Source organism: Macaca mulatta, chromosome 16 (genome assembly GCF_049350105.2).
Source record: "Macaca mulatta isolate MMU2019108-1 chromosome 16, T2T-MMU8v2.0, whole genome shotgun sequence".
Taxonomy (NCBI): Eukaryota; Metazoa; Chordata; class Mammalia; order Primates; family Cercopithecidae; genus Macaca; species Macaca mulatta.
Window position 1 is genome coordinate 44,688,020 of NC_133421.1, and position 21,880 is coordinate 44,709,899.

Genomic DNA, 21,880 nt, shown 5'->3' on the forward strand with positions numbered 1-21,880 from the left:
ACTGATCTCTTCTTAAGGCTTCTCTCTTTCTCTATCTCAGTTTCAACTTTTCCTGCTGACTTCTTGAGTCCCTCATGAGGTCCCCAATTGACTTCCATTACTTGTCATCCAGCTAGTTCTTTTTTGGGCTTGTTGATTGAACCCCCCCTCCTGTCAGCCTGTGGAATGCTGAGAGGAGGGATCACTGCCTTCATCAAATGGTACCCCAGCCTGCCCCTAGCAAGAGTGGAATACACCCTGCTTCATCAGGGGCGGGGGCTGTGTGGGGACCCAGTGCCAGCTCAAAGGTCAGACCCCAACTAATTATGAAGGATGCTGGTTCCCTGGCACTGAGTGGAGAGATGAGGCACAGGACATGCGATGCTGAAGCTGGAGGGGCTCTCAGAGCTTCCAAAGCTGACTCCTCTTCCCCAGGGGAACTTACCCGAGATCCTCCAACAATCAGAGGCAGACATGGGACCAGAGCCCAGGTCTTGGACTCTCGGTGTGAAGTTCTCCTGACCAGTCCACACTACCTTCTTGCATTTATACACAGCTGCATGTCCACTGTGCACATCTGCCCTGTTTCCCACAATGCACCAATCTGGGCAGATGAGAAGCATCAGAAGGCATGTCACCTCTGACATTCCCAGGTAGAGATTCTCCCCTAGAGTAGATGGTAATAGATTCTGAAAGCAAGGCAGAACATTCCTGGATATCTAACCCACATGCTCACTGACAGGGGACGGACTGAGACCAGATCACCAGAGGGGAGTGACCGGCCCAGGCCATGTCACAGTGAGATAGTGTGAAGGGCATCATGCTAGGCCTTTTTGTGTTGTCGATGCTGTACTGTCTTCTCCGACACAGCAGCTTCTGGAAAGGCTGTCAATTGACAGCTCTCAGCTGTTCTCTCTCTCTGGGACTTGCCTCAGTTGGGGAGAGCTGTTTCACCCTCTCCAGGGAAGCCAGTGTGCAAAGACTCGCCCCAGGCTAGCTGAGGTGACTCAGACCTATAATAGCAGTGCTTTGGGAGGCCAGGTGAAAAGATCACCTGAGGCCAGGGGTTTCAGATCAGCTTGGGCAACAAAGCAAGATCCCGTCTCTACCAAAAATTTAAACAATTATCTGAGCATGACGGTGTGCACCTGTAGTCCCAACTGCTCAGGAGGCTGAGGTGGGAGGATTGCTTGAGCTTAGGGGTTTGAGGTCACAATGAGCTATGATGGCACCAGTGCACTCCAGCAACAGAGCAAGACTCAGTCTCAAAAAAAAAAAAAAAAAACTCACTCCAACTTGGAACAACTGTGAAGGATGTTCCAGCTCCAGAACTTCTTGGAGGCTGAGGCTTTGTGGTGACTGCAAAGTGCCTCCCTCTTCCCCAGTCCTGCTTCCTTCTCTTCCCAAGAGCTCTCTCAAATAAAGTTCCTGCATGCCAATCCCTGAGTCACAGTGTATTTCCCAGAGGCACACCCTGTGACACATCTGTTATGTCATTTATCCTCACCACAACTCTGAGAACTAGTAGTACTCTCCTCAGTTTACAGGAGCTGAGGCTCAGAGAGGTTCGCTGAATTGCCCAGTATCACACAGCACATGAGTGGTGGAGCCAGGATGCAAATCCAAATCCGTCTGCCTCCAAATCTCACACTCTTTCCACTCTCTTGGACCAGTTCTCTTGACCACCCTTGACTTTGTTTTAGGGGCAAGTTTGACCCCCAGGACATGGACAAGAATTTGAATGCCATCCAGACGGTGTCAGGGATCCTGCAGGGCCCCTTTGACCTGGGCAACCAACTGCTGGGACTGAAAGGTGTGATGGAGATGATGGTGGCACTATGTGGCTCAGAGCGTGAGACGGACCAGCTGGTGGCCGTGGAGGCCCTCATCCATGCCTCCACCAAGCTCAGCCGTGCCACCTTCATCATCACCAATGGAGTGTCACTGCTCAAACAGATCTACAAGACCACCAAAAATGAGAAGATCAAGATCCGCACACTGGTGGTGAGTGGGCTCGGTACCACCCTCCTACTCGGTACCAGGAGCCATGCCAGGCACCAGTGACACCGAAATGAATGAGTTGAGGCCGCTGTCCTTGGGGAGACCAGGTTCAAGGGGGCACCAGACCCAGCCACAGACCCCTGCAGAACAGGGCATATCCAGGGGGTTTGTGAGGTTGTAGATTCAGAATGGTGAACTCTGCTGCTTAACCCTGAGGACGTTCATCTCCCTGCTTACGAATAACACGAACACTGATGAGCTTGCGATGCATTTTCAGAGCAAATTCTGAAAAGCCAGTTTCCTTAATCAGTTTCTATAAGATATTTTTTTCCACTTTCATTTTATTTATTTATTTATTTTTTGAGATGAAGTCTCACTCTGTCACCTAGGCTGGAGTGTAGTGGCGTAATCTCAGCTCACTGCAACCTCCACCTCCCAGGCTCAACTGACTCTCGTGTCTCAGCGCCCAGAGTGGTTGGAATTATAGATGTGTGCCACCACACCCGGCTAATTTTTGTATTTTTAGTAGAGACGAGATTTTGCCATGTTGGCCAGTCTGGTCTTGAACTCCTGACCTCAGGTGATCCAACCCCTGGGCCTCCCAAAGTGCTGGGATTACAGGCGTGAGCCACTGTGCCTGGCCTGAAGTTATTATTATTGTTGTTGTTATTTTTTGAGACAGAGTCTCCCTCTGTCACCCAGGCTGGAGTCCAGTGGCACGATATTGACTCACTGCAACCCCCATGATCTTGGCTCACTGCAACCTCCACCTCCTGGGTTCAAATGATTCTCCTGCCTCAGTCTCCCAAGTAGCTGGGATTACAGGTGTCTACCAGCACATCTGGCTAATTTTTGTATTTTTAGTAGAGATGGGTTTCACCATGTTGGCCAGGCTGGTCTCAAACTCCTGGGCTAAGTGATCCACCCGCCTTGACCTCCCAAAGTGCTGGGATTACAGGCGTGAGCCACTGCACCCAGCATCAATTTTTTAAAAACAAATTTTAGCTTCTGACAAAAGTGAATTTTCTCTTATGAAATGGCCCCCCTAAGAAAAGTCCATTTTTCTCTGGGTAGAATTTTGCACATCTGAATCTGTTATCCAGAAGATAGGATTTCTCTGCCAGTTTCTGTGCCATAATAAGGTTCCTCATGGAAGCTTCAGATGTGGTTAACTTGGTCTTGCTGTTTTTTTCAAAATGGCAGGCACAATACATCTGTGGGGTCAAAATGGTGGGGGTCAAAATGGAGGGCAAGAACTTGCAACTTGATGGGCCTCTAACCCAGAGCATCAGGGAAAGTGTCTCAGCAGAGATGATACCTGAGCTGACTTTTACAGTCTGCACAGAGGTGGATCCAAGCAAAGAAAGAGGGGCGAAGTGTTCTGGCCATAGAAACCAGTTGGAGCAGGGCTTCATCCGCAAGCCTTGGTGTCTCTGATCCTGCATGCGTCCGCTGTCTCCTCTCCTCCACAGGGGCTCTGTAAGCTTGGCTCCGCAGGCGGCACAGACTACGGTCTCAGGCAGTTTGCGGAAGGGTCGACAGAAAAGCTGGCCAAACAGTGTCGCAAGTAAGGGGGGTGTGTTTCCCAGGCCCTCCACCTCCTCACGCGCCTTCCGGGCAGGAGTCTCTGGGGTGTGCTCCAGTGGAGTGTGAAAGGGACCTTATCATCGGTTCACCACCCTGAAATCGCCTCACCCTCTTGACCTGAGCCCTGGGCCCCTTCCCACGTGTGCTCCCTCCTCACTTCCAGGTGGCTGTGCAATACGTCCATAGACACCCGGACCCGGCGCTGGGCAGTGGAGGGCCTGGCCTACCTCACGCTGGACGCCGATGTGAAGGACGACTTTGTCCAGGACATCCCTGCCCTGCAGGCCATGTTTGAGCTGGCCAAGGCAAGTGTGGAGGAGTCTGGCCTGACCACAAACCTCAGGAAAGGTCTGTTGGGTCCAGACCCACAGGGATTGGATCCCAGTCTTCCTCCTGACTCTACTCCTTACCCCTGTGTAAACCTGATCGGTTATTTCCCCTTTTCTGGCCCTCATTTTACCTGACTGTAAAATGGACTCCCAACTCCTAATGCCTTCCAGAGTGGGAAGATGCACAGGAGGGCAGTTTGTTTTCCTGGGGTCCTCAGGAGGTAAGGTCTTGAAGGACCTGAGGCAGCTAAAAAAAAAAAAAAAAAAAAAAGCAGGGGGGCATCCTAGCATGCGCCTGTAATCCCAGCACTTTGGGAGGCTGAGGCGGGCAGATGGCTTGAGCTCAGGGGAGTTCGGGACCAGCCTAGGCAACATGGTGAAACCCCATCTCTACAAAAAATAAAAAAATTAGCTGGGCGTGGTGGCACATACCTGTAATCCCAGCTACTCGGGAGGCTGAGGTGGGAGGATTGCTTGAGCCTTGGGAGGTCCAGGCTGCAGTGAGCCAGAATTGCACCTCTGCACTACAGCCTGGGTGACAGAGAGAGAGACCTTGCCTCAAGAAAATAAATAAATAAAAGAGGCTGTGCCTGGCCTTTCTGGGAACCTGCCCTCCCTCCGAGACCCTCCCAGACTCCTTTCCTTGTCTGCCGGGCCAACTCCCTGGCTCTTTTCTACCAGTAAAGGAAGAAAGTTTGGGAGAGATTTTCGCCAGGACCTGAGAATGTTCAGCTCCCGCCCCATCTCCAGTTGGATGGGAAAGTGTTAGACTGGGCTTTTGGAATAGGCACAAACTGAGGATCTTTGTGAGACAGCTCCTATTCATACTGCCAGAGCTGCTGTTGGAGGGTACAGGAGACACTGCTGCCCGCCTTTATGGACAGAGCCTCTCCTGCACTGCTGTCTTTCCTCAGAATGGGCCCTACCAGCTGCACTCCTCCCACACCAACCTGCCGGCCACGTGAGGGAGCATCCTGGAAGCAGGGATTTGTCCTAAAGTTTCCTTTCTGCTTTCCTTCTCCCCGACCCTGTGCCTTCCAGACCAGTGACAAGACCATCCTCTACTCGGTGGCCACCACCCTGGTGAACTGCACCAACAGCTACGATGTCAAGGAGGTCATCCCGGAGCTTGTCCAGCTCGCCAAGTTCTCCAAGCAGCATGTGCCCGAGGAGCACCCCAAGGTAGGGTCAGGCGCGACGTGGGAGGGATCTGGTCTGTGCCACCAGGCCTCCAAAGGAGGCGGAATGGCAAAAGGAGTGGTGTCAGGAGCAGCGTGGTGTGTGTCTGGGTGGTTGGGGGTAGGATACACATACACCGAAGATGTCAATGGTAAACTTTCCCACCAGATGGTGCTCATGCTTTTTCTTTGTTTTTATTTTCTATTTTGAAAAAAATCCAACAATTTGTAATCTGAGAAAACAAACGGAGCTATGATGGACACTTTGCAATTTGTGTTGTTGATTTTATGGATTAAAGACAGTTTTATTTCATGTCTCCAACAGATAACAATTTGATTTTCTCAGATTTCTGGGTTTTGTGACATGGGTGCTAAGTAGGAATCATGAGTGGAGAGGCATGCTCAGCATTAACCCAGAAGTCACGGATCCCCTGGACCCCTCTCCAACAATTCCCTACACATGAAGATATGATTTGTGTGTGATTTGCATATGAATATATGCAAGGTATAGCCAGCCAATAAAATCATTTAGATTTTGTAAATAATCAAAGTAAAATAATCATGCTGCAAAACAAGTTAAAATGTGGAGAAAAGGGAATAACCACTCATGATTACGTCATCTCCACATGACTGCTGTTGGCATTTTGACGCTATGTTACCTACCAGGGGCTTTTTTTCTATGTATCTTTTTTCTTTTCACAGTTACAATCAGAATATATTTATCATTTTGTGCCCGATTTTGGAAAAATATGTTTTCCACATTGCCATCTCATTCTCTGAATCATTTTTATTGTATTTATTTTTTGAGGCAGAGTCTGGCTCTGTCACCCAGGCTGGATTGCAGTAGTGAGATCTAGGCTCACTGCAACCTCTGCCTCCCAGGTTCAAGTGATTATCCTGCCTCAGCCTCCTGAGTTGCTGGAATTACAGGCATGCACCACGACTCCCAGCTAATTTTTGTATTTTTAGTAGAGACAGGGTTTCACCATGTTGGCCAGGCTGGTCTTGAACTCCTGACCTCAAGTGTCCCATCCACCTCGGCCTCCTAAAGTGCTGGGAATCCAGGCATGAGTCACTGCACCCGGCCTCTGAATCATTTTTGAAAGCTGAATGATGTTTCATCCAGGCAAGGGTGCAGAGCACGTGCTGTGGCTGTGAAGTTCCAAGGTGGCTTCCAGGGCTTGCCCAGGGTTGTCATCCCCTTCCCCACCACTCCCCACTCTGAGGATTGTCTGTAGGGACTCTTTAACCCTGGGTTGACTTTGGGTTTCCAGCAAACCCAATCTATTGTTATGGTGGCTTCATCCGCTGTGTCCTTTCTCTCCTGCTTATACTCTCTACCTCCCCTCCCACCCCAGCCTTTTCCAAGAAAAACAATATAAGCATCATTTAGTCTTTTGGATTATCTTTCTTTTATTTCGTTCCTCTGTGAGTGAGAGAACCTTTGGGACTGGTTTTCTACGGTATCAGCTCCTCAGGCTCTGTCTTGGGATTAGGGAAGGCAAGGAAGAAAAGACACAGTGACACACGACAGCAGAGCGTGCTATATACCCCTTGGCAGTTGTTTGGGAAGAGGGAATCTGGAGAAGTGTCTTAGTTTCCTATTGTTTCTAGAACACATTGCCACAAGCACTGTGACCTAAAACAACACAATTTTTACTTTTTTTTTTTTTTTTTTTTTTGAGACTGAGTCTCCCTCTGTTACCCAGGTGGAGTGCAGTGGTGCAATCTTGGCTCACTGCAACCTCCACTTCCTGGGCTCAAGCAATTCTCCTGCTTCAACCTCCTGAGTGACTGGGGTTACAGACATGTTCCACCATGCCCAGCTAATTTTTGTATTTTTAGTAGAGACGGGGTTTCGCCATGTTGCCCAGGCTGGTCTCGAACCCCCGGGCTCAAGTGATCCACCCACCTCAGCCTCCCAAAGTGCTGGGATTACAGACGTGAGCCACTGCGCCTGGCCCAGTTTTAAAAATCTTATCGTTCTGGAGGCCAAGAGTCCTAAAATGAGTCTCACTTGGCTAAAGTCAAGGTGTTAGCAGAGCTGGTTTCTTCGGGTGGCTCTAAGGGAGAATCATTTTGTTGCCTTTTTCAGCTTCTAGAGGCCACCTACATGCTTTGGCTGGTGACCTTGAACCACTCCGACCTCACTTCCATTCCATTGTCACATCTCCTAGTGCTATCTCTGATCTTCCTGCCTCCCTCTGATAAAGATCCTGGTGATTATATTGGGCCCACGGAGAAATCTAGGCTTACCTCCCCATCTCAAAATCCTTGACTTAATTGTGTCTACAAAATCTCTTTTACCATGTAAGGTCCCACATTCACAGGTTCCAGAGATTAGGCCGTGGACATCTTTGGAGGCCATTATTCAACCGACCCCAAGAATTCAGAAATGCACCATCTTTGGTTCCAATTCAGATTGGCCTAGCACCCAGGACCCTCTCACACTGCCATCTTTTCATCTCCCCAGGACAAAAAGGACTTTATAGATATGCGGGTGAAGCGGCTTCTGAAGGCGGGTGTCATCTCTGCTCTGGCTTGCATGGTGAAAGCAGATAGTGCCATCCTCACCGACCAGACCAAGGAGCTGCTGGCCAGGTGGGGCTGCAGTGGACCAAGGCTTGGAACTAGGGCTGAGGGCTGAGGGGCCTGGAGTGTAGCATGCTGGGCAGGGAGATAGAAATGCTGGGGGCCTAAATGAGATAAGATATTGGGAAAGCCTGGAGAAAGGTCTGAGGGGATCAGCTTTGAAAAGTGACATGGGACCAGGGGTGGTGGCTCATGCCTATAATCCCAGGGCTTTGGGAGGCCGAGGTGGGAGGCCTGCTTGAGTCCAGGAATTCAAGACTAGCTTGGGAAACATATTGAGACCCCATCTGTACAAAAAATTTTAAAATTAGCCTGGCCTGGTGGTGTGCACCTGTACTCCCAGCTACTTGGGAGGCTAAGGCAGGAGGATCACTTGAGCCCAGGAATTCAAGGCTGCAGTGAATGATGATGGTACCACTGCACTCCAGCCTGGGCAACAGAGCAAGGTCCTGTCTCTGTACAACAGAGGAAAGAAAGAAAGACAAACAGAAAGAAAGAAAGAAAGAAAGAAAGAAAGAAAGAAAGAAAGAAAGAAAGAAAGAAAGAAAGAAAGAAAGAAAGAGAGAGAGAGAGAGAGAGAGGGAGGGAGGGAGGGAAGAAAAGAAAGAGAGAGAGGAAGGAAGGAAGGGAGGAAGGAAAAAAGGAAGGAGGGAAGGGAAAAGAAGAAGAAGGGAAGGAGAAAGAAGAAATAAAAAAGAAAGAGAGAGAGAAAGAAAGAAAAAAGAGAAATAAAGAAAGAGGTAGAAAGGAGGGAAGGAAGGAAGGAGAGAGAGAGAAAGGAAAGAAAGAAGGAAAGAAAGAAAGAAAAGAAAGAAAGAGGGGAAAGAAAGAAGAAAGAAAGGAAGGAAGAAGGAAAGAAAGAGGGAAAGAAGGAAAGGAAGGAAGAGAAGTGACATGGTGGGCAGGTGATCACAGGTGGAAGTTTGCATCAGGAGAAAGGAGGCCACTGTTCCTTCTTGTTACCTTGTTCCCAGAGGTTAAAGGCACAGTCTCTGTGCAGTCTGGCCAGGGAGGCAGGCAAGATCACAGCTACAGTCCAATACAATGGGTGCCATGATGTGGGAGGCACAAAGGGCTGGCTGGAGCACAAGCAGTGTCCCCCAACCAGCCAGACTGGAGGGGAAGTGGGTGGGCAGCTGGTAAGGCCTCCTGGGGGATGTGACAACTCAATCAAGCTCTGAAGGAAGGAAAGGAGCCACCTAAATGCAGGAGAGGGAAGGTTCCAGGCAGAGAGAATAGCATCTGCAATGACACCGAGGATGGAGAGAGAATGAGTGAATTTGGGGTTCTCCTGCAATATGTCTGGGGCAGGGAATGCACAGGAGGGACTGGTGCTAGATGAGACAAGAGAGGAGGCCAGAGCCAGATCATGGAGGCCCTGGGGCACATCCATGTTGAAAAGTTTCTCCTGGGTGATTGTGTCCCTAAATAGGGATAGCGAGGGCGCTCTTTGCAACCTCACTTGGCCTTAATTCCTTCCCAGACAATTATTTCCATGAGGTCATCTTCCCAAGGTGGCTAATTCTGGGGCACAGGCACACAAGTGGCACTTTCCATGGTCTCCCTCTTCATCCCAGGATTTCACTGGCTCCGACTAACTGGCCTGCTGCTGCTGCTGCTGCTGCTGCTGCTGCTGCTGCTGCTGCTGCTGCCTGGGAAGGTGTTCCGGTGCATTAAATGTTTTCCTTTCTTCTCGGTCCCACAGGGTATTCCTGGCACTGTGTGACAACCCAAAGGACCGAGGCACCATTGTGGCTCAAGGTGGTGGCAAGGTAACTGGGCAGGACATGGTCCTTGCCATCCTAGAAGGTGCCTTTGTGCATGCTCTTTGCCCAGCCCAAGAATAATGTACCCTCTGCCCCAACTCAACTTCCTGGAATATGGCCACCACTTATCTGTGCTGTCTGTGCTCATAGCCCCAAGCCAATTTCTGCTTGACTTTATGCTATGATGGTATGTACTTTGGAATCCCATCTATCCTCCTTGCTATTGGAAGGAAGCACCGTGCAAAGATAGAGACCCTGGACTTTGATGTAGAAGACTTGTAGTTGAGTTCTTGCTCTGCCCCTTTTTGTCTGCATAACCTCAGGCAAAATACTTAATCTCTCAGCCACAGCTTCTTCATCTGTAAAATAGGGGAAAAATCACACTTTCACTTTGCAGACTGTCACAAGAATTAGAGAAAATATAGAAAGTATTGGTTCATGGTAGGTGCTCAATAGATGTCTGATGTTAAGATTGGGTTTGGCTGAAACTCCATCTCTATTAAAAATACAAAAATTAGGCCGGGCGCGGTGGCTCAAGCCTGTAATCCCAGCACTTTGGGAGGCCGAGACGGGCGGATCACGAGGTCAGGAGATCGAGACCATCCTGGCTAATATGGTGAAACCCCGTCTCTACTAAAAAATACAAAAAACTAGCCGGGCGAGGTGGTGGGCGCCTGTAGTCCCAGCTACTCGGGAGGCTGAGGCAGGAGAATGGCGTAAACCCGGGAGGCGGAGCTTGCAGTGAGCTGAGATCCGGCCACTGCACTCCAGCCTGGGCGACAAAGCGAGACTCCATCTCAAAAAAAAAAAAAAAAAAAAAAAAATACAAAAATTAGCTGGGCGTGGTAGCGTGCGCCTGTAATCTCAGCTACTCAGGAACCTGAGGCAAGAGACTTGCTTGAACCCAGGAGGCAGAGGTTGCAACAAGCTGAGATCATACCATTGCAGTCCAGCCTGGGCAGCAAGAGTGAAACTCTGTCTCAAAAAAAAAAACAAAAACAAACAAACAAAAAGATTGGGTTTGGCTTGGGCAGAAAGTAAAAAATTTGTTGATTGAATTATTTATTTTTCCAAAAGCTGAAGGAACATTTCGGTGGGTGGGAGGAAGTTGGGCAAAGACCTGGATGTGCACTGGGAACGAAGGGGAGTGAATATGTGATTAAGGATTTAATTGTTTTCCATGATGTGCAAGGGCTGATTATATGGCAGAGTTTTCCCGGACCGGGACAGACAGACACCACCTGGAGCAGGAGGATAGGAGGGAAGCCTCTGGATGTCTGTGACTAAGTAGTGACCTTGCCCTTTCTTACAGGCCCTGATTCCCCTGGCTTTGGAGGGCACAGATGTGGGCAAGGTGAAGGCAGCCCACGCTCTAGCAAAGATCGCTGCTGTCTCCAATCCGGACATTGCTTTCCCTGGGGAGCGGGTAGGTGCTTGGGTAGATGGGATAGGGCGATGGGAGGGGTCTCCTCTGCTCTTAGAGGCCTTTCCCTTCGTCACTATACCTCCAGCCTGGGAGAGGAGCATGGTACTGTCACAGGAAGGGTGCTGCATTGGAGGCACCTGGATTCCAGGCCTGGTTCTACCCCTGACAAACAGGATTGCCCTTTCCAAAATTCCGTTATCCTGTCTATAAAGAAAATAATCCTGCCTGTCAGGATCATTGCGAGGATTAAATCAGACAATGTACGAGAAAGTGTTTTGGAAACTTTGCAGCTGGGCACCTATAAATGTAAGGCACTCAGGGAACAAAGTCCTCACCTGACCAAACCCTTGACCCCTCCCCAACAGGTGTATGAGGTGGTGCGGCCCCTCGTAAGCCTCTTGGACACACAGAGGGATGGGCTTCAGAACTATGAGGCTCTCCTAGGCCTCACCAACCTGTCTGGGCGGAGTGACAAACTCCGGTGAGTGTGGTGAGTGTGGCAGGGGTGGAGAGGGTGGCTCAAAAAGTGTTTGTTTGAAATTTCACATAATGTGCTGAGAATGCTCTTCTCAGAAGACAACATCAAAGGCAAGGTGTGGGATTTGAGTTAGCACTTAGTAAACCACACAGTGAATATACCAAAGCCAAAAGATGCTGTAAGGCTTTTTTTTCTTTTTTTGTCTGAGTCTCACTCTGTTGCCCAGGCTGGAGTGCAGTGGTGCCATCTCAGCTCACCGCACCCTCCACCTCCAGGGCTCAAACTATTTTTCTGCCTCAGCCTCTCGGGTAGCTAGGACTACAGGAGTGTGCCACCATACCCAGCTAATTTTTGTATTTTTAGTAGAGACAGGGTTTCCCCATGTTGGCCAAACTGGTCTCAAACTCGTGACCTCAGGTGATCTGCCCGCCTTGGTCTCCCAAAGTGTGGGATTACAGGTGTGAGCCACTGCACCCAGCCAGCACTTCTTTCTAAAGTAGTAATGATCACCCTTCTAACTGGCGTGAGATGGTATCTCATTGTGGTTTTGATTTGCATTTCTCTGATAACCAGTGAAGATGAGCATTTTTTCACGTGTCTGTTGGCTGCATAAATGTCTTCTTTTGAGAAGTGTCTGTTCATATCCTTTACCCACTTTTTGATGGGGTTGTTTTTATCTTGTAAATTTGTTTAAGTTCTTTGTAGATTCTGGATCTTAGCCGTTTGTCAGATGGGTAGATTGCAAAATTTTTCTCCCATTCTGTAGGTTGCCTGTTCACTCTGATGATAGTTTCTTTTGCTGTGCAGAAGCTCTTTGGTTTAATTAGATCTCATTTGTCTATTTTGGCTTTTGTTGCCATTGCTTTTGGTGTTTTAGTCATGAAGTCTTTGCCCATGCCTATTTCCTGAATGGTATTGCCTAGGTTTTCTTCTAGGGTTTTTATGGTTTTAGGTCTTACATTTAAGTCTTTAATCCATCTTGAGTTAATTTTTGTATAAGGTGTAAGGAAGGGATCCAGTTTCAGCTTTCTACATATGGCTAGCCAGTTTTGCCAGCACTATTTATTAAATAGGGAATCCTTTCCTCATTTCTTGTTTTTGTCAGGTTTGTCAAACGTTACAGATGTGTGGTGTTGTTTCTGAGGCCTCTGTTCTGTTTCATTGGTCTGTGTATCTGTTTCAGTACCAGTATCATGCTGTTTTGGTTACTGTAGACTTGTAGTATAGTTTGAAGTCTGATAGGGTGATGTCTCCAGCTTTGTTCTTTTTGCTTAGGATTGTCTTGGCTATGCCTGCTCTTTTTTGGTTCCATATGAACTTTAGAGTAGTTTCTTCCAATTCTCTGAAGAATTGGGGATGGCACTGAGTCTATAAATTATCTTGGACAGTATGGCCATTTTCACGATATTGATTCTTCCTAGCCATGAGCATGGAGTGTTCTTCCATTTGTTTGTGTCCTCTTTTATTTTGTTGAGCGGTGGTTTGTAGTTCTCCTTGAAGAGGTCCTTCACATCCCTTGTAAGTTGGATTCCTAGGTATTTTATTCTCTTTGTAGCAATTGTGAATGGGAGTGCACTAATGATTTGGCTCTCAAGGATCCAGAACTAGAAATACCATTTGACCCAGCAATCCCATTACCGGATATATACCCGAAGGATTATAAATCATGCTACTATAAAGACACATGCATGGCTGGGAGTGGTGGCTCACACCTGTAATCCCAGCACTTCGGGAGGCCAAGGCAGGTGGATCACGAAGTCAGGAGATCGAGACCACCCTGGCTAACATGGTGAAACCCTGTCTCTACTAAAAATACAAAAAAATTAGCTGGGCGTGGTGGTTGGTGCCTGTAGTTCCAGCTACTCAGGAGGCTGAGGCAGGAGAATGGCGTGAACCCAGGAGGCAGAGCTTGCAGTGAGCCAAGATTGCACCACTGCACTCCAGCCTGGGCAACAGAATGAGACTCCGTCTCAAAAAAAAAAAAAAAAAAAAAAAAAAGACACATGCACACGTATGTTTATTGCAGCACCATTCACAATAGCAAAGACTTGGAACCAACCCAAATGTCCATCAATGATAGACTGGATTAAGAAAATGTGGCACATATACACTGTGGAATACTATGCAGCCATAAAAAAGGATGAGTTCATGTCCTTTGCAGGGACATAGATGAAGCTGGAAACCATCATTCTGAGCAAACTATCATAAGGACAGAAAACCAAACACTGCATGTTCTCACTGATAGGTGGGAGTTGAACACATGGACACAGGGAAGGGAACATCACACACTGGGGCCTGTTGTGGGGTGGGGAGCTGGGGGAGGGATAGCATTAGGAGAAATACCCTAATGTAAATGATGAGTTGATGGGTGCAGCAAACCAACATGGCACATGTATACCTATGTAACAAACCTGCACGTTGTGCACATGTACCCTAGAATTTAAAGTATTAAAAAAAAAAAAAAAGATATCCAGGTGGATAGTGGGATGAAACGTATTCCTCTGTGGAAGCAGGAGTATGTCAGCATGTACTGGGTTGGGATTCTTTTGGTTGCCAGTAGCAGAAAACTCAACTATAATAGGCCTAAGCATAAAGGAAATTTATTGGCTCATGTAGATAAGAAGTCTGGGGTAGCAAGATTCAGGTGTGGCTTGATGCAGGGCTTACAAAGCTGTCTTAGGTTCCTGTTCTCTCTGTCTCTCCTCTCCTTTCTGTATTGTTTTAATTCTCAATGGGCTTTTCTGCTCTCTCATGGTTGTGAGGGCAGCTCTGGCCCTTACATCTTCTTGGATCTACATCCAGGATGAGAGAGAGAGAGAGAGAGAGAGAGAATTTCTTTACTGCAATAATACAGAGGCTTTCCAGTTGGGTGACATCCAGAACCCACTGCTGTGGCCAGGACGCCATGCTATATCATTTAGTTTAGGCCCATGGTGCCCCTCCTAGAGCTGGGGGCTGTTTGATGCCACATAAACCATGCTGGCTGAGGATGTGGGAAGGATAGCACCAGAATGGAAGAATGGCCCCTAGATGGCCAGAAAACCCCCATGATCACTGCAGGAGACTCAAGGGTTTGTCTTCCTCCACCCTCCTACCCTAGGCAGAAGATCTTTAAGGAGAGGGCCTTGCCGGACATCGAGAACTACATGTTTGAGAATCATGATCAGCTGCGGCAGGCAGCCACCGAGTGCATGTGCAACATGGTGCTCCACAAGGAGGTGAGGCAGGGGCTCAGGACGGAGACCTGGGCATGATCAAGGCACGGAGAGACAGGCCAGGGTCAGACCCTGGGGTGAGATCGGGGGCTGTTATGATGGCATTAAGGTAACGCTTTGGGCAGAAAATCCAGGAATCCCTAAATCTTTCCTAGATAACAGTCCCCCTCCCTGTAGGGGCCCTGAGAGACAGATATGCATAAAAGAAAAAATACAAAGCTAGGGCTTTGAATCCAAACCCTGGGCTAGATGAGGTGGAAGACACCATTTCCCTAAGTTACTTAGGCCTAAATAAACTTAAAACAAAGCAGGATATGAGACCAGGGCCTCTCAGAGGTCAAGGAAGGCTAGACCGCTTGCATTTATTGAAACTCCACATACATAAAAAAATGAAGAAATGCCAAATACAGTTATCAACCATTTCGGGATGTCTTAAATGTCAGCATTTAATGAACTACCACTGTTCCCATAGAAATTGCAATGCAATATAACTGTACTCATCACAGAATAATTATAGGGTTTATAAAAATAAAATGAATTCAGAACATGCTATAGGCCTCATGGTCCAGTCATGGGACAAATGATACCCATCTGGTGAATGTCTTCTTCTTCCCATCCTGTCAGAGTACTGCTGTGCCTGTAGGTATAATCTTATCAGATATAACAGCAGGGTCTAAATTTGAGGCCCTTCATTAACATGAGGGCCAAGCTGAATGACCCTCCTGGGCCCCCATGTAGGGACTAGCGAGAGACCCAGTCTGTTTACCCCCAACACCTGAACCTTAGATCTTCTCACTGTTTTAGGGGGAAAACCTAACCCATTAAAGCCTATTAAAGGCCGAGTGCAGTGGCTCATACCTGTAATCCCAACACTTTGGGAGGCCGAGGTGGGTGGGTCACTTGAAGTCAGGAATTCGAGACCAGCCTGGCCAATATGGTGAAACTCTGTCTTTACTAAAAGTACAAACGTTAGCCAGGCATGGTGGTGGGTGCTTGTAGTCCCAGATACTCTGGAGGCTGAGACATGAGAATTGCTTGAACTTGGGAGGCAGAGGTTACAGTGAGCCGAGATCATGCCACTGCACTCCAGCCTGGGTGACAAAGCAAGGCTTCATCTCAAAAAAAAAAAAAAAAAAAAGCATATTAAAGTCAGGGGGAATGAAGCTACCAGGGTCTACCAGGGAGCTGGCCTAAGGCTAGGCTGGGGGCCTGGAAGCCATGGGGGAGACAGAGAGTGTGTCCAGGGAGATGGGGTTGAGAGGCTGAGAGGTTGAGGGAGGTAATGGGAGGAGGGAGGCAACCTTTCCTATGGGAGTACCGGCTGCTACAACAACTCAAGTCAAAATGTTCAGTGGTCCCAATAGGATAGAAGTTCATTTCTTGCTCACCATGTCAAAGTCGTATTTGGATTTGGATTTGATGGCTCACTTTTTTTTTTTTCTGAGATGGAGTCTGGCTCTGTCACCCAGGCTGGAGTGTAGTGGTGTGGTCTCGAATTACAGCAACCTCCGCCTCCTGGGCTCAAGCGATTGTCCTGCCTCAGCCTCCCGAGTAACTGGGACTACAGCGCGTGTCACCACCCCTGGCTAATTTTTTGTATTTTTAGTAGATACAGGGTTTCACCGTGTTAGCCAGGATGGTCTTGATCTCCTGACCTCATGATCTGCCCGCCTTGGCCTCCCAAAGTGCTGGGATTACAGGCGTGAGCCACTGCGCCCAGCCGGGTGGCTCACTTTCAAGCTGACTCAGGGATCCAGGCTTCTTTGATCATCAAGAACTGCCTTCTCCTCTGCCACACTGGGAGTGGATTCCACTCTGATGGTGAATGGGGAGACAGACCGAGGGAGAGGTGCCTAAAAGTGACACACATCACTTCCGCTCATGTTCCATCTATGAGAACTAGGCCACCACCACATCGAGATGTGAGAAATGGGGGAATGTAGTCCATGTAAGGGCAGCTGCTTCCCAGAAACAACTGTATCCCATGAGAAGGGGCCATGCTGACCCGTCTGATATATGGTGACCTCTGCCATGCTCTCACCTCCGATGACCACTACTCCAGTTTCAGGGAGACGAAGATAGAGGGTCACACCTGGGAAGCTGTGATCTTGGTCCCCTTTTGGAGTTCCACTTCTAAGAAACCTGGCCCAGTAGAATGCTCTGAGACTTGACCACCTAGATTTTACAGTAGTGCAGAGGGTTGAGGATGAGATGCTGTGAGGGGTTAATACCTCTCTGAGACATGTCAGGGTACTGGTCCCCTGGAAGCTCTTCTCCTGGTTTTCAGATCCTTGGGAAGCCTCATCTCTCACCTGGTGGAGACGGCACTGTAGCTTTCTAATACCGAGCAAACCACCTAATTGTTCCCTGCTTCTGCCCCAGTCCCTGCAAAATCTTTTTATGGAAGACCCTGAAGGCCCATCCACTGTGGGAGAAACCTTCCAAGCTTCCCCAAAGCGATGGGAAATACAGTTCCTCAGGCATCATCTACCCTGCAGGAGTCTGTGCCTGCCTCCTTCCCCTGCTGTGGAGGCTGAATGCAAACAGAGGTGGTGAAGCACACTAGATGGGGAATTCTTTGTTTTCTTTATTTGGAAGAATTTGTAGCCCCTTCATTCAACCAATCGGGGAAGGCTTCTTGGGGGAGGTAGCATGAGTGAGCTGCTCAGAGGGAAACGCTAAGGGATCTTGGGTTGGAGAACTTCAGATGTATCTTACCCTCTTCAGGCTGGGCAGATTGGGGACAGTTTTCTCTGAGCCATGTTCCTGCCTCCCACAGGTACAGGAAAGGTTCTTGGCTGATGGGAACGACCGGCTGAAGCTGGTGGTGCTGCTCTGCGGGGAGGATGATGATAAGGTGCAGAATGCGGCTGCAGGGGCTCTGGCCATGCTGACAGCAGCACACAAGAAACTGTGCCTCAAGATGACTCAAGTGGTAAGAGCTGGCCCTGGGGATAGGAAGGGTTGGATGGGCTCCAGGGAATCTCCCCACTCACAGACCACACTGGATGATCCTCTGGGGAGACCAGCTCCTAAAGAAACCTCTCACAGCCGCCAGGCATCTGTTCTTACTGCCTAAGGAAAGGAGTGTCTATTCCCTTCAGTGCCTTACATTCATTATTTGGTCTTCCCAAGTGTGCTAGCTCAACCCCTCCCACTGGAGTTTCACCCATTGCCTTTAGAGGTGCATGTACCTCATTGCTTAAGAACAACAGCAATGCTAATCACTGCCGTGGAGCTCCAGAGCTTCCCACGAGAAGCACGGTTGTGGTTGGGATGCCATAAGGAACTTACGGTTTGGCAAAAAAGCTGCAGATTCTCTTAAGTGGACACAATGACCAGCTCCTATGAGACTGTTTCCATTGCAGCAGGTGTAATGGAAATGATCTCTGTATAGTCACAAACGTGGGAGTGCACAATGAAACTTTCCTTATTTTACCACACTGAAGAGTTTGTGGGCACTCATCTCTCCCCATGGTGAAAAATGTGGACATCTCAATTCAAAGGTGTTCATGTCTGGTTTAAAGGCAGGCTCTTTTAGATAGTCAGTGTAAGGTGTGTATGTATCAGCGGGTGTGTTCTCTAAGTTCCAAGGGGGGTTATGTTGTCCTGGCATCTGACAAGGGTGTATCTGTTGAATGTAGTTCATCCTGCATGGTCTTTGGACTTCAACCTCTTTCCCTAAGGCAAGCTTCTCAAAACTGTAATGTGTTTAAGAATCACCTAGGCAACTTGTTAAAACAGTTTCCCCACATGTTCTGATTTAGTAGATTGGGGGTGGGATGCTAACAGCTTGGGGACCACACTTTGAAACCACTGCCCTAAAGCAGCCTCTTCTGGTGTTACTGGGCACATAACTCTTGTAAGTCCTCACAGGACCCTCTGTGACTTCTTGCACTTACTGAGTGCCAGGTGTTGCCCTAAGTGTTTACATTTATTAAGTCATTTAATCATCCAAACCACCCTGTGAGGTGGATATTATTATTATCATCATCCCTATTTAACAAATGAGGAAACTGAAGTGCAGAAAAGCAACTAGACCAAGGCCACACAGCCTGTTAGTTGGGAAGGGATTGGAACCCTTCAGGATTGCCAACCCACTCCTGTCCACTTCTTCGTTCTTCCTTGCGGTGCTCAGAAATCTTGGCTGCATTTTTGTTCTGACACGGGGCTTCCTGGGGACTCTGTGAAGCTGCTCAGACTCATCTTTTGTGCCACCCCATGGCCATGTTGGATGCTGGACATCTCTACAGTCTCATGTCATCTGGGCTATGCCCTGGGCTATGCTTCCTGCCCTGGAATCCTATCCTTGTTGAGTTTCTATCACTGCTTCCTTTGACCCTCGGTGACTCATCCCAGGGACTGATGGGCCCGGGACCCATTATCAGTTACACCTCAGCATAGAAACTTTCCAGCCTAGAACCATGCCACAACTAGCTGAGTTTTCATGTTCTTTCCTTGGAAGGACATTCAGTGCAGAGGTTACAAAAGTTGGGTTAGATGCTCAAAAGCCAAGAATTTGCCTTTTCTTCCCCCTGCATCTGTCTCCCCATGTGCTTGTGGAAAGCGAGCCCTGCTGACAAATGCCAGGTGAGGGTAACAGGTGCAAAGAAGCTCAAGGGAAAACCTTTGCATTGGTGTTTTTTTTTTAAATTTATTTTTATTTTTATTTATTTATTGTTTGAGACGGAGTCTTGCTCTTTTGCCGAGGTTGGAGTGCAGTGGTACAATCTTGGCTCACTGCAACTTCCACCTCCTGGGTTCAAGCGATTCTCCTGCCTCAGCTTTCCTAGTAGCTGGGATTACAGGCGTGTGCCACCACGCCTGGCAAATTTTTGTATTTTTAGTAGAGAGGGGGTTTCCCCATGTTGGCCAGGCTGGTCTTGAATTCATGACCTCATGCTCCACCTGCCTTAGCCTCCCAAAGTGCTGGGATTACAGGCATAAGCCACCGCACCCGGCCTGGGTTGGTGTCTTAAATCATCACCTACTTGCCCTGTATCCACTTCTACTTGTTGAGCACTTACTGTGCTCCAGCCCCCATGCTAAGCTCTTTCCATGTATTATCTCATTAAATCACCACAATGTTAGAGGTAGGTGTAGAAGATGACCCTGAGGCTTACAGAGGTTAAATAACTTAGCTGAGGCCATGTAGTTGGTAAGTGGCTGAGCTGGGACCTGAACACTTGCCTCTCTGATTCCAAATCCCCATGCTGATGACCATTCTACTCTGCTGCCCCAAGTATATCTGTTGAATGATACAGGAGTAAAGCCTCCTGGTTCTATTCTCAGCATTATCTCTGTCTCCTGGGATGATCAGAAGGGTCTAGAGTCCTACCTTCCCAAGAATAGTAGTTGGGTTGCTTCATAGCTGGGAATGGAGAAGAATGGAAGTGAGGATACATTTGACTCTTGTGTTGATTCCAGTTAAAGACAGGGCTGGGGGAGAGCATGTCTGAATGTCTAGAGCTGATGTCTCAAAGGGCACCTGGTTTGGCAGAAGCAGGCATTGCCCATGTGCCCAGGGTGAGAATCCTCCTTTTGAACACTCTGCATCCCTGTTCTTCTCAGGTTTGCAGTGGGTCTGGCCCTTTGCTTCTTAAGCTGCTTAAGAAATAAATGGATTTGGAATATGAATCCTCTACTATTTCCAGATGCGTGACCATAGCTAAGTTATGCTGATTCCTTTAATTATTTTGTTTTAGTTCATTTTCTGTTGCTATAACAGAATACCTGAGACTAGGTAAAAGAAAAGAGGTTTATTTTGGCTCACAGCTCAGAAGGCTAGGAAGTCCAAGATCAGACAGCATCATCTGATTTGCTTTTGGTGAAGGTCTTATGCTGTGTCATAGCATGATTTAGAAGCAGAAGGGGAAATGTGTGTGTGTGAAAAGGATAAAACACAAGAGGTGGCAACTGGGGCCATGACTGGCTATCATGGTTACTAATCTAGTCTCTTGAGAGCGAGAACTCACTGCTGCAAGAATTGACACATTCCTGTGACGCAGCATTAATTCCTCTTAATGACCTAATCACCTCTTAAAGGCCCCACCTCCCAACATTGCCACACCAGGGACCCACATTTCCAACACATGAACTCTGGGGACACTCTCAAACTTAGCACCCTCCTTACCTTTTTTCCTGCCTCCAGACAACCCAGTGGTTGGAGATCCTCCAGCGGCTTTGCCTGCACGACCAGCTGTCTGTCCAACACCGGGGCCTGGTCATCGCCTACAACCTACTGGCAGCCGATGCTGAGCTGGCCAAAAAGCTGGTGGAGAGTGAGCTGCTGGAGATCCTGACTGTGGTGGGCAAACAGGAGCCAGATGAGAAGAAGGCAGAAGTGGTTCAGACAGCCCGAGAATGTCTCATCAAGTGCATGGATTATGGCTTCATTAAACCAGTGTCTTAGACAGGGACCCTCAGGGATGCTGGGAGTGGTCCTGTACTGTGCAGAGTCCTGGGTTGGGTTCTCCTGGAGTGTCAGGTCATCTAGGGATCATAGCAGTGACAAGGAAGTCTCAATATAAAGGAAAGACTTGACCGTTCCCTGAGTTGTGAATCTTCTCCTTTGTCCTGACAGAGTTTGGATGTTTCATTCTCTCTCTTGCTTCCTATCTCCTTACATCTGTCAAGTTTCAGAAATTCCAAGAATAATTTTCATCCATGATTAGAACATAGGTTGGATCATTCTTTTTGTACCCATTTTGAAGGCCAGGATAATAGGCTGAAGTTCTTTATATTTTGGAAAATGGATTTTGTGGTAAGGTAGGAACTAACGAGTGTGTGCATATAAAGGTTAATGGTGTTGTATTTGGATGCTGATCTGTGCTGTTTTCATGACCTCTCTCCCACACTATTTGAATCAGTCTGTTCAGAACGATGTGTTTCACCTTCAGTGCTCTGTCCCAGCCCTATGCCCATTCCCATCACTTCACTGTGATGGAAATAGAGTTTATGTTCAACAGTGAGACATGACTTCTGCAATTTGCTTGGGAAAGTCTTCCAAGCAAGACGGACGTGATGAATACAAATAAGATCATCTTCAAACAAAAAATAAATAATTCATTGGCTCATGTATCTTGGCCATCCAGGGAAGGTCTGACATTGTTAGATCCAGAGTTTCAAATGTCATCACCATGGATGTGTCTTTTTCTCTCTCTCATTTTCTCTCCCCATATCTTGTCTTTTATTTATTATAGGTTGATCTCATTCCCTGGCGGGCTCTCTCCCTGTGATAGGAAAGAGAGTCCCCAGCAGCCCCAGGCTTACATAGCTATTATAGTTCATTATGGAAGAGAAGAGAGAAGAGCATTCTCAATAACTCAG

The 21,880-nt window shown here is 48.1% G+C and overlaps 1 protein-coding gene across 1 annotated transcript in view; it reads left to right on the forward strand.

The window, feature by feature from the left end:
- UNC45B (unc-45 myosin chaperone B) overlaps positions 1 to 21,364 on the forward strand; it is a 39,491-nt gene extending 18,127 nt beyond the window's left edge. The window contains exons 10-20 of the mRNA XM_028836202.2: positions 1,683 to 1,983; positions 3,453 to 3,547; positions 3,731 to 3,872; positions 4,938 to 5,078; positions 7,548 to 7,675; positions 9,372 to 9,438; positions 10,745 to 10,858; positions 11,224 to 11,339; positions 14,437 to 14,554; positions 17,331 to 17,486; positions 20,703 to 21,364. Coding sequence (XP_028692035.2) covers positions 1,683 to 1,983; positions 3,453 to 3,547; positions 3,731 to 3,872; positions 4,938 to 5,078; positions 7,548 to 7,675; positions 9,372 to 9,438; positions 10,745 to 10,858; positions 11,224 to 11,339; positions 14,437 to 14,554; positions 17,331 to 17,486; positions 20,703 to 20,963 — 1,639 coding nt within the window. The 3' untranslated portion in view covers positions 20,964 to 21,364. The remainder of the gene's footprint in view (positions 1 to 1,682; positions 1,984 to 3,452; positions 3,548 to 3,730; positions 3,873 to 4,937; positions 5,079 to 7,547; positions 7,676 to 9,371; positions 9,439 to 10,744; positions 10,859 to 11,223; positions 11,340 to 14,436; positions 14,555 to 17,330; positions 17,487 to 20,702) is intronic.
- The last annotated feature ends 516 nt before the right edge of the window (positions 21,365 to 21,880 follow it).